At 36.0% G+C, this 13,219-nt stretch overlaps 1 protein-coding gene across 1 annotated transcript in view; it reads right to left on the bottom strand.

Annotated features, from left to right (window-relative positions):
• Nucleotides 1–13,219, bottom strand: part of PXDNL (peroxidasin like) — a 495,544-nt gene that overhangs the window by 1,477 nt on the left and 480,848 nt on the right. The window contains 1 exon segment of the mRNA XM_025043730.1: nucleotides 8,339–8,452. Within this exon segment, the coding sequence (XP_024899498.1) occupies nucleotides 8,339–8,452 (114 nt within the window).

Consider the following 13,219-nt stretch of genomic DNA (forward strand, 5'->3'; position numbering starts at 1 on the left):
ACAGTCTAATTTCATTCTTTTGCAGGTGGCTTTCCAATTTTCCCAGCACCATTTATTGAAGAGGCTTTCCTTTCTCCACTGTATGCTTTTGGCTTTTTTGTCAAAAATTATTTTCCCATGTAAATATGGGTTTAGTTCTGGACTCTAGATTCTGTTCCACTGGTCCATGTGTGTGTTTTGCTGCTAATGCCATGCTGTTTTGATTACTGTCACTTTGTAGTATAATTTAAATTCAGGCACAGTGATGCCTCCAGCCTCATTCTTTTTTCTCAGGATGGCTTTGGCAATTCGGGATCTTTTGTGCTTCCATATAAATCTGATCATTTTTTGTTCTATTTCTTTAAAAATTGCCAATGAGATTTTGATGAGGATTGCATTAAATCTATATGATCCTTTAGGTAATATGGTCATTTGAATTATGTTGATTCTTCCAATTCAAGAACATGGAGTATCTTTCCATTTCTTTGTATCTTCATCGATTTCTCTTAAGAGGGTCTTATAGTTTTCATTATACAGGTCCTTCACATGTTTCATTAAATTTATTCTCAGGTATTTTATTCTTTTTGTTGCAATTGCAAAAGGAATTATTTTTTCCACTTCTTTTTCTGACAATTCATTATTAGAATATAGGAACACTATGAATTTTTAAACATTGATTTTGTATCTAGAAACTTTATTTGCTTATTGTTTCTACTAGTGTTCTTGTGGAGTCTTTAAGGTTTTCTATATAGAGAATCATGTCACCCACAAATAATAACAGTTTGACTTCTTCATTTACTATTTGGATACCTTTTAATCTTTCCCTTGCCCGATTGCACTCGCTAGGACTTCCAATTTTATATTGAATAGCAGTGGCGATAGTAGACAACCTTGCCTTGTTCCTGATCTTAGAGAGAAGATTTTTAGTTTTTCACCATTAAGTGAAATGTTGGCTGAGGTTTTGTCATAGATGGCCTTTATTTTATTAAGTTACTTTCCTTCTCTGTCAATTTTGTGACGTATTTGATCATAAATGGATGATGTAATTTGTTGAAGGCTTTTTCTGCATCTATTGATATGATCATGTGATTGTTATTTTTTAATTTGTTTATATGGTGTATCACATTAATCGATTTGCATATGTTGAAACATCTCTGTGCCCCTAGGATGAAGCCCACTTGATCATGGTGTATAATCTTTTTAATATGTTGCTGTATTCGGTTCACTAGTATCTTATATAGGATTTTAGCATCTATGTTCATTAGAGATATTGGTTTATAGTTTTATTTTTCTGTGTTATCTTTACCAAGTTTTGGTATCAAAGTAATATTGTCCTCATAAAATAAGTTGAAAAGTATTGCCTCCTCTTCGATTATTTGGAAGAGTTTGAGGAGAATAGGTATTAAGTCTTCTTTGAATATTTGGTGGAATTCACTGGTAAAGCCATCTGGTCCTGGACTTTTACTTTTTGGTAGGTTTTTGATTATTGTTTCAATGTCCATATGGTTGATCTGTCTATTTAGATTTTCCAGTTCTTCTTTATTCAGTCTAGGAAGGTTGCATTTTTCTAAGTAATGGTCCATTTCTTCTAGGTTGTTAAATTTGGTGTTATATAGTTTTTCATAGTGTTCTTGTATTATCCTTTGTATTGCTGTGTTGTCTGTCATAATTTCTCCTCTTTCATCCCTGATTTTGTTTATTTCTGCCCTTTCTCTTTTTTCTTTGGTGAGTCCAGCCAGGAGTTTGTTTTGAAATTATTATATTTTCCCACATTTTAATCCCTTCCCCCTTTTTCACCTATCCCCCAAACCCCTGTCTAATATGGTAATCCTAAAAATGATCTCTGTATCTATCAGTTTGTTTCTTTTTTTGTTGTTTGTTTATTTTGTTCTTTAGATTCCACATATACTTGAAATCATGTGGCATTTGTCTTTCTCTAACTGACTTATTCCATTCAGCTCTATGCTCTCATAAAATATTTTTTAATCCCTTCACTTTCAGTCTGTGTGTCTTTTAATCTGAAGTGAGCCTATCATAGGCAGTATATGTAAGGGTCTTCTTTTCTTATCCATTCGATTACCGTATTTTTTGATTGGAGCATTTTTTTTTTCATTTGAAGTACTTGTTGATAGATATGTAGTTATTGTCATTCTTTATTCATATTTTCATATTTTTGATTTTCTTCTTCTTAAAGAAGTCTCTCCAACATTTCCTATAATACTGGCTTGGTGGTGATAAACTCCTTTAACTTTTTCTGGTCTGGGAAGCTCTTTATCTCTCCATCAATTTTAAATGATAGCCTTGCTGGGTAGAATAATCCTGGTTGTAAGTCCTTGATTTTATCACTGATTATTTCATGCCATTCCCTTCCTTGTGGCCTGCATGCCTTGTAATACTGGCTTGGTGATGATGAATTCCTCTAGCTTTTTCTTGTCTGGGATGCTCTTTATTAGTCCACCGATTCTAAATGATAGCTTTGCTGGGTAGAGTAATCTTGGCTGTAGGTCCTGGCTTTTTATTAGTTTGAATATTGCATGACAATCTATCTGGTCTGCAAAGGTTCTGTTGAGAAATCGGCTGACAATCTTATGGGAGATTACTTGTAAACAACTAATTGCTTTTCTCTTGCTGCTTTTAAGATTTTCTTTGTATCTTTAATCTTTGACATTTTAATTATGATGTGTGTGGACACCAGGCCTGGCCGGCCCAAGGTCTGGCTGTGATCCAAAGTCTGGCTGTTATCCAAGGCCTAAATGATCTAAGGCCTGACTGGCCTAAGGTCTGGCTGTGATCCAGGCTCCTGGCTAAGAACAGGGCCCCAGATTTAGCATTAGCGTAGTTGGGTGACTGTGCCTAAAATATGTAAACATACTTTAGCTTATTGTATCACCCATGTGTGGCTAAAGGCCACTATTGTACTCTGCTATGTGTGGAGCCATGCTGTCCCCTGGAGAACAGAAAGGGGGAGCAGAAGGGGAGCACAGAAAAAGGGAGCAGAAGCGCGTGAAATACCATGTGGCCCCCGCAATAGAACGGAACTTGCCAACAGAAATGTGCTCCGCACAATAAAGTTGGTGCTTGCCATTTCATTCTCGTGTCTGCCTTTTGTGCATTCTTCCAACTGGGCATCTCACCATCAAACCTTCCTTTCTCGATCAGCTTACTGCTGACACTTGACATAGCCACAAGATCAGCTCAGCCCTGACTATGTGTCTTTGTGGGGGCCTCTGAGTTCATCTTGTCTGAGATGCTCTGTACTTCTTTGGCTTGTATGTCTATTTCCTTCACCAGGCTGGGGAATTTTTCCATCATTATTTCTTTAAATAGTTTTCAATTTTTTGATGTCTCTGTCTTCTCCTTCTGGTATCTTTATGGTAGAGATGTTGTTGCACTTGATGTTGTCCCAGAGGCTCCTTAAAATATCTTTACTTTTTTTAGATTATTTCTTCCAATACCCTATCCTCTAAACCACTGACTTGATTCTCCTCTTCATCCGCTCCGTTCATTCACTTTAACATACGCTTCACCTCAGATATTGTAGTTTTCATTTCTGACTGGTTTTCTTTTATGTTTTCCATCTCTATTTAGTGTTTTCTATCTCTTTATTAAAGTTCTCCCTGAGTTCATCTACTCTTCCCCTAAGTTCTTCTAGCATCTATATATCCAGTATTTTTAAGTCTGCATCTGATAGGTTGTTTGTCTCCTTTTTGTTGAGTTCTTTTTCTGGAGTTTTGTTCTGTTCTTTTATGTGGAACATGTTTCTTTGTCGCCCCATTTTGTCTGCCTCCTTGTGTTTGTTTCTGTTTTAGGTAGAAGTCCTAAGTCTCCGGGTCTTAGTAGAGTAGCTTTATGTAGTAGGTGTCCTGTGGGGCCCTGAGCAAGGTGTTCAAGGTCTATCTCTTCTGTGGGTTGTGTGTGCCCTCCTGTTATAGTTGAGCCTTGGTTGCTGTTTGCACTCTGATGAGAGGAATTGACTCTTGGACTGATTGGTTGTGAGCTATGGCTAGTGAAGGGCTGACCCTACAAAACAGGATTCACTTTAGCAGGGCTCTGGTGCCTGCTCAGTCTGCCCTTTCAGTGTATCCTCCTCAGATGCAGTCATGGGTGATACTCCAGCTCCAGTGCTGGTCAAAGCAGGCCATTATGTGTGCCAGTCCAAGGCCTCCTGGGAGCTTCCTAGCTACAGGCCAAGTTCAGCTGTAGCCTATGCACTTCTGGGGCCACCTGGTAAGAGTCACCAAGCAATCCACAGATGTCTGTCACCTGTACTGAGCTTATAGGTACCTCAAGAGGCCAAGCCAGGAACCGATACTGGCTGCTGCTAGCGTGGGACTTGGGGCAATTCAGCAAGAGGTATGGGGCATGTTGAGGCCAGATGCTGCTGCTTTGGGTTTTGTGAGCCTTTGAGAAATTTTAGGAAAGTCCACATCAAGAGCCAAGACAGGCCATTTGTATGGAATAAACCACTGGAAGCAGCTTGGGTTGGCCTGCAAGTTGGGAGAGGTGGAGTCTCAAGGAATCATCTGGGTGCAATGAGCTGTGTTATCCAGGTTGATGGTAACTCAGATATGGCAGCCACCTGCATCTGCATGCTGGCAGCGGGTAGAGATCAACGAAGTATTAATAGATACTGCCAGCACCTCTGTCTGGGAGAAAGCTGCCCCTCCAGCCTTCTCCCTGAAGCCCAACAATTCAGTGTCTCCCAGTATGTCCTTGGTGCTCCTGGAGCAGCTGCCCCAGTATTGGAGCTCAGAGCAAGTGAGTCCATCAGTGAGTAAGTCTGGGCACGGGCCCCTTAAGAGTAACATCTACAGTTATCTCAGCCCTCTGTCTCACTCTGCCACAATCTCCGCTGGTTTTACAAGGACTTCTCTTCCTGGCACTAGAACCCTGGGCTGGGGAGCCCAGTGTGGGGCCGGGACCCCTCACTCCAGGCTGTTTCACGTCTGCCATTCCTACTTGTTCAAGGTGACCTCTTATATTTTTCCCTAGTTGTAGGGCTTCTGTTCAGCCAGACCTCAGGAGACTCCCAGTGATGGTTGCTCTGTAGTTTCATTATAATTTCGGTGTAATTATGAGAGGAGAGTGCACAGCATCTACCTTCTACACCGTCTTGGCCAGTCCCCTCAAAAATGACTGAATTTTTATGTTTCCTTAATAGGCAATTGATATGCAATTTTCAAAATTCCCATATGGTTAATCCAGTTCCATTTTAAATGATAATTTCATTCTGTTATTTTGATATTTGATTATGTTTAATGAGTCAAACATATGTAACAGGTGGCCTTCAACTAGTCAGTGTTTAACAAATAATATGAGCGACCATATAGGTCTTGCTTAGACTTCAATAAGAAGATAATATGACAGATTAAAATGATGAGAAATCCAAATAATTACAAGTTCATTATTATCATTTGCAGTGTTTACTGTGATTATTTCTGAGGAACAAATTTTAACTTCATTTCACATTGTTGAGTTTTAAAAGGCCACCAAATATCAAGCTTTTGGGACTTGTTAGGTTTTTTCTTTCAAAACTTGGTATAATTAAAAATTATTTTGCATTTTAAAAGATATTAAACATCACAATTTCAGGACATATTAAGTTTTTTCCTCAAAACTTTTTAGTAAAAAATTATTTCGGATACTAGGAGGGAATCACTAACACATTTAAAAACAATGAGATGTATCGAATCTCTGATAACATCTGTCTTCATTTATAGTACAAAACCATGAACATATTTTGACTAAAATTAACACCACATTTTAATCAATAATTATGCTTTTTTTTTAAGTTTATTTTGTTAGAAATCAATAGAGCTATCTCCCTGAGAGCCCATCTGTGCAGGACACTACATAAAGTCTTTCATCAATAATTTTAGAACAAATAATTTTTTAAAGAAATCTACCAACGATTTCAACCAACCTCCACATACATGTGAACACTTTTATACCTTATTTTAAAATCACTCATCTAATATTAAGTGAAACTCACCTAATTTTCCAAATATTCAATTCCAAGTAAATAAACTTGTTGTCTACTGAAATATATTTCAAATGGTATAACAATATGCCCAAATTAGATAAAATAGCATTATAGCATCTTTTGTAAACGTCAAAAAACATTTTCAATCTCACTGATAGGAAATTCAGATTGCTCCCGAATTTCAAACTTGACAAATTTTAATTTTGACATCTCACAGGTGATAATAATAAGAAAAAGTCAGATATTGAGTAACTCTGCTTTAAAGTCTTGTTTCTTCATGGCGGTTGTATTTTCCAGCAAAATGTAAAAATGGCAAGTTCTCTAAAATAATTCTGTCACTAACTGTTCACTAATATTCTAGAAATAAAAGCCTAATGAAGGTTAAGGTCTCTCCCAGGAAAATCTGACCATTGTCTAGGTTCTAAATGTGAGAGAGAAAGTGGAGTGTGGAGAACAGGTGGCCTTATATATTGTGCCAAATTTATTACAGATCTTTCCAGATGTTTTCTCTAAGTGCAAAATCCATTCTCTCAAAATTTTTGGAGATTATAAAATCTCTCTGAATTTTGAAATGAGAGATTTTCTACAATCCTCAGATTTTAAAAAATATTATTACATTATATATTTTTATTTACATATAAAATATATAAAACTATAAGAAATATTTCTTAAGATCAAATAATCCTGTGCACTTTACAGCCTTTAATTTTTCATTATTGCAAAGAGTGTTAGCAAATGAAAAGATCTTCAGTATGCCGAAGGCTTAAATGAACTAGCTTGCTCTTAAGTCAGTGGTTTCTGAGTCAAGTATGTAACTACAGGTTAAAAATGCTGAAGTACTAAGTGCCTGACTGTCTTTTCCTGTGAAATTCTTCATTCAGAGCTCAAGAGCGGATAACATTGGTAAACATTTCTCTGGAGACTCAGCTGGCATCCCTGAGTCTCTGCAGAATGGAGGGAAGGTTTATTTCACTAATTCAAGACTAGATCATGGAACTGGGTGAGAGAGAAAGTGGAGTGTGGAGAACAGGTGGCCTTATATATTGTGCCAAATTTATTACAGATCTTTCCAGATGTTTTCTCTAAGTGCAAAATCCATTCTCTCAAAATTGGTGGAGATTATAAAATCTCTCTGAATTTTGAAATGAGAGATTTTCTACAATCTCCTCAGATTAAAAAATATTATTACATTATATATTTTTATTTACATATAAGGTATATAAAACTATAAGAAATATTTCTTAAGATCAAATAATCCTGTGCACTTTACAGCCTTTAATTTTTCATTATTGCAAAGAGTGTTAGCAAATGAAAAGATCTTCAGTATGCCGAAGGCTTAAATGAACTAGCTTGCTCTTAAGTCAGTGGTTTCTGAGTCAAGTATGTAACTACAGGTTAAAAATGCTGAAGTACTAAGTGCCTGACTGTCTTTTCCTGTGAAATTCTTCATTCAGAGCTCAAGAGCGGATAACATTGGTAAACATTTCTCTGGAGACTCAGCTGGCATCCCTGAGTCTCTGCAGAATGGAGGGAAGGTTTATTTCACTAATTCAAGACTAGATCATGGAACTGGGGGATAAGTCACCACCATATGCATGACCTGGCCACTCTGAAAGGCAACATTTAAAGATCATTTTCATGTTTTTTTACAGCAAAATTACTTTTTAAAAAGTTTCTTGTAATACATAACCTGATAGGCTGACAATCTCAACGAAATAAAAATTGCTCATGCTCTGATCTAAATTTTACATATAATTGCTATTAATTCTTTATTTCTATACATTTGCATCATAAATGGCAAGGCTAGAAGTGCTGACCTATAAAATATCGCCTCCCAAACCATTTGGTATGGGATGTGGTATGCCTGGGGAAATTCAAGAATTTCATTGATGGAGAGGGGCAGGGAGGAGCAAGATAAATTCTGTTCAAAAAGCAAACCAAATAAATGCTGTACATTTTTCTTTCAGTGGATATCATGAAAACACTTTTTAATATTTATATAGAATTGTGTAGTTTACCAAGTACGTTTGTAGTGAGCTTTACTGGAGAATAATAAGATGAAGTCAAGCCCCAGTTGTGCCTCAGTTCACTTGTGTGACCTTGGGCAAAGCTCTATAAACTTCCTGCATCTCAGTTCTTTCATTTGTTAGTAAAAATAGTAAACTATGGTATCTGGCAAACACTCATTAGATGGTAGTCATATTTATGTCAATAATCAGAAACCTCAAAATCTTGACCTTAAAAATATGCATAGAATCTATTCACTAAAAAACCCATTTTTTTTTCTCTTTTTGAATTTTCCATGTATTTCTCAACTGGCAGGCTAGCAGAAGTAAAACTGAAGAAGGAGGATGGAAAACTTCCAGCATCACATACCTTACAGGTACAGTTAATGTAGTCTTCTTTCATCCAGTGTTCATTGTCCTTCCTTTGAATCCCTTTATCATCTGTACATTCTGCCTGCCCAAGGCATGCCTCCAGCTTGTTTATCTAAAAGAGGAGGTGACGAGAAAGAAAATGAGAATTGAAATAGCAGCAACAAAGCCAATAAATAACACAGTTTGATGAAATGCTCTGTTCTGTAAGCACATACCTAGAAGGCAAAAGAAATTTCAAAGCCAACATAATTTTTCTTAAAATTTTTACTGAAAACTTAATGAATCTGGATAATCCAGTGTCTAAGACAATAAATAGTTTCTTATATGTGATAAAATATCCAATATGGATCTAATATTTGAAACAATTTATAAAGGAAATTGAATTAAAATCAAATGTGTAAAATTACATATTTGAAAAATATCAGTAGCATAAATATTAATTCAACTAATCAATATTGTATATTTTTTGTGCCTAGATTATCATAAACAGCATTCATATAACATATTTGTTAAGTTTCAAAGATAAAGCAAATAATCCAGGTTCTGAAAGAGCTTGATTTGGTGCAAAGACAAATCAATAAACCACAGCTAAAAGTCTATTAGATGATGAGTGTATATCAAAGTATAGAGGAGACAGAAGACAAGCTATTCCCAGTTCTTCCTCAGGGAATTGGGGTAGGGATGGGGCCTCACATGAAAAAAAAGCATTTGAGCTATTATAAGTGCAAATATGACTGTGTCTTTCAGGAGAAGAAGCAGGGAAAAGGCATATAAAACAAATGAAAAAAAAGTTTTGGCTGAAGCATTGGGACCAAAATCGGGTTAATATTTCAAACATGTAAAATTGTGCAGGGTAAAAGATACAGTGGGAATGTTGGTGGGAGTTGAGGCTGGATGAGTGGGCAGTAAAAAATATTAGGATCTTGACAGTTATATAAATTAATTTAGATATTAAAGACTCGAAAATGGGGAAAAATTCCTATAATTACCATAAGAGTGATATGAAGGACAGACTGGTGAGAGTTAGGAATGAAGGCAGAGAAAATGGCAATGAGATCCATATGGGCCCAAAGGGGAAGAAAAAAGTGAGTCAGAACAATTTAACAGGTAAAGGTGCTCAGTTATATATGGTATTTGGGAAGGGAGAAAAATGCAAAATGACTCCAAAGTTTCATTTTTCATAAGGTGCATAAAGTACAGTGACATTCACCAAGGTATTATTCTAGAACTATATTACAAGAGTAATAATGCATGGAGAAATGAAAGTTGTTTGAGAAAGTTTTTATAAATAATGAAAATTATATAGTTTTACCAAAGAAGCAGCTAAGTTCAAAAGCATTGAATGACTTATGAAAGTTATAGCTGCATTATTATGGGTTAAATTGTGTCCCTTAAAAAAATTACATGTTGATTTTCTAGTCAGGATGTGGAGTAGTTAAATGCTGTTCTTCCACCTCTCACAAATGCACCAAAATTACAACTAAATTATAGAACAACCTTCATTGAAAATCTCCTGAATTCTACCTGAACAAAAGTCCTTCTGAGGTCATACAGAAGAAGCCACCTGGAGACTGGTAGGAGAGGAAGAGATATGGAAAAGGCTAATCCTACACCCACATGTGCCAATTAAAAATCAAGATGGACATCTTAGCTGCAGAGGTTCCCCTGGAAGAGCAAGGTGTCCCAGACCCACACCAGACTTCCCAGCTCAGGGTTCCAGTACATGGAAGAGAAGGCCCCACAAAACATGGATGTAAAAATCAGCGGACATTGTGTCTGAGTGAGACGGAGGGCTATAGGAGTCCCAGAAATTCCTCTTAAAGGGCTAGAGCATAGATTTACTTGTTGATGAACTTGTTCTGAGCTCCAGCACTGGGGAAGCAGCTCAAAATGTGCCAGGGATGTTTGAGGAGGAACTGATGTGCAAATAGCAACCAAGGCTCAAGTACAAAAGGAGGACACACCCAACCCATAAAAGGAACACGCCTGAAGCACCTGGCTCAGGTGACCAAGGAAACTGTGCATCTGGGTCCCATAGGACACCTACTACATAAGGCCACTCTACTAAGACTGGGAAACCTAGCTACTCTACCTAATACAAACCAAAGCCAAAATGAGGAGACAAAGAAAGATGTCCCACATGAAAGAACAGAACTAAGCTCCAGAAAAAGAAATCAACAAAATGGAGACAAGCAATCTACTGGAGGCAGAGTTCAAAACACTGGTTATAAAGCTGCCTACTGAACTTAGGGGAAGAGTAGATGAACTCAGTGAGGACTTTAACAAAGAGATAGAAAACATAAAATATAACCAGTCAGAAATGACAAATACAATAACTGAAATGAAGAATACCTTAGGAGGAATTAACAGTAGATTAGATGAAGCAAAGGATTGAATTGGTGATTTAGATTAAGGTAGCAGAAAATACTCAATCAGAATAGTAACAAAAGAAAGGAATCCAAAATATGAGGATAGGTTAAGGGGCCTTCAGGACAACATCAAGCGTCCCAATGTTTGCATCATAAAGATACCAGAGGAAGAAGAAAGAAAGCAAGGAATTAAAAATTGATTTGAAGAAATAAAGATGGAAAACTTTCCTAACTTAGTGAAGGAAATAGACATAAAAGCCTAGGAAGCACAGAGAGTCCCAAACAAGATGAACCCAAAAAGTCCCGCTCTAAGACACATTATAATTAAAATTCCGAAGGTTAAATACAAAGAGATAATCTTAAAAGCCACAAAAGAAAAGCAGTTTCTTAACTACAAGGGAGCACCTTATAGTTAGGACTGGCAGCTGATTTGTCAAAAGGAACTATACGAACAGAAGGATTTGTCACAAAATATTCAAAATGATGAAAAACCGAGACCTACAAACAAGATTACTCTACCCGGCAAAGCTATCATTTAGACTCGAATGACAGATAAAGAGTTTCCAAGACAAGGAAAAGCTAGAGGAGCTCATCATCACCAAGCCAGAATTACAGGAAATTTTGGAGACTTTTTTAAGAAAAGAAAAAAATAAATAAAAAGGTCAATAATATGAATAATAAAATGGTAATAACTACATATCTATCAACAATTATTTTGAATGCAAATGGATTAAGTGCTCCAATTAAAAGATAAGGTGGCTGAATGGATAAGAGAACAAGACCCTTACATTTGCTGCCTACGAGAGACTCATTTTAGTTCCGAAGACACAAAATGACTGAAAGTAAGGGGATGGAAAAAGATGTTTCATGAAAATGGAAACAAAAAAGTTGGAGTAGCAATAGACTTTAAAATAAAGGCTATAACAACAGACAAAGAAGGTGCCAGTAATCTCACTCTGGGTATTTATCCAAAGAATCCCAAAGCACTACTTCAGAAAGACATGTAAATCCACATGTTCATTGTAGCATTGTTTACATTAGTCAAAATATGGAGGTAACCTGAGTGTTCATCAATGGATGAATGGGTAAAGAAGAGGTGGTACATATATAAAATGGAATATTACTCATCCATAATAAATAAATAATAAAATCTTGACATCTGCAACAAATATAGATGGACCTAGAGGATATTGCGCTGTGAAGTGAGTCAGACAAAAACAAATGCCATATAATTTCACTTGCATGTGGAATCTAAAGAACAAAATAAACAAGTAAACAAAACAAAAACAAACTCATCGATAAAGAGAACATTTTGAGGGTTGCTGGATGGGAAGAGGTTAATGGCTTAAAAGGGAAGGGATTAAGAAGTACAGATTGGTAGTTAGAAAATATTTATGAGGCCATAAAGTATAGCATAAGAAATATAGTCAATAATATTTAATAACTATGTATGGTGTCAGATGGGTACTAGATTTATTGATATTGTCACTTTGTAAGTTTTATAAATGTCTAAGCACTATGTTGTACATCTAAAACCAAAATAATATTGTATGCCAACTGTAATTGAAATATAAAAATGATATTTTTAAAAAATTTATGTGTTGAAGTCCTAACCCTCAGCACCTAAAAATGTGACTATATTTAGTGATAAGTTCCTTAAAGAAGCAGTTAACTTAATATGTTGTCATATAGATGGGGTCTGATTCGATATGAATTCTCTAAATGGAGATTAAGACACAGACACACACAGTAGGAAAATCATGTAAAGATACAGGGAGAAGATGAACATCTTAGACTTCTAGCCTCCAGAATTCGGAAAATATAAATTCTGTTGTTTGATCCATTCAGTCTGCAGTATTTGTCATGGCAATGCTAGCAAAGTAATACATGCATCGTTAGGACTAGGTCCCATATTCTCAAATGACTTTTCTAGTGTTTTACACTATACCTATGAATTATTATATTTATATTCCTTAAGGAGTGTCCCTTTCAGATTCTTCTGAACTCTGTTATTTGGTTCTAAATTATAAAATAATTTTGATAACTTGACCAAGGTGGTTTATATGTGACAGAAATTATTGTGCCCAAGAAAATTTTTGAGACAAACAACTGACCAGACCATAAAAGTGACAATTTATTTTTAAAAAATTCTTGAGCATCCATTATTTGTCAGCTAGGCCTAGAAGAAACTATAATAATACAGAATTTTAGGTTTCTATTCTTAAAAAGTCTGCAGTCTAGTAGGGGAGAGTGAATTTTTACAAAAATAAATGATACTGGCCCAGATGTTGTGTGCTATGAGTATACATACATATACACACATATATAAATATATATATATGCATATACATGCTCATATATATGTATGTGCATATATACTCATATATATGTGTGTGTAAATACTCTTATAATTCACAACATCTGGGCCCGTATTATATGTGTATATGAGTATAGAGTGTGTATATATATATATGTGTGTGTGTGTGTGTGTGTGTGTGTGTGTGTGTATG

Source organism: Pteropus alecto, unplaced genomic scaffold (assembly GCF_000325575.1).
Source record: "Pteropus alecto unplaced genomic scaffold, ASM32557v1 scaffold62, whole genome shotgun sequence".
In the NCBI taxonomy this organism is placed as follows: Eukaryota; Metazoa; Chordata; class Mammalia; order Chiroptera; family Pteropodidae; genus Pteropus; species Pteropus alecto.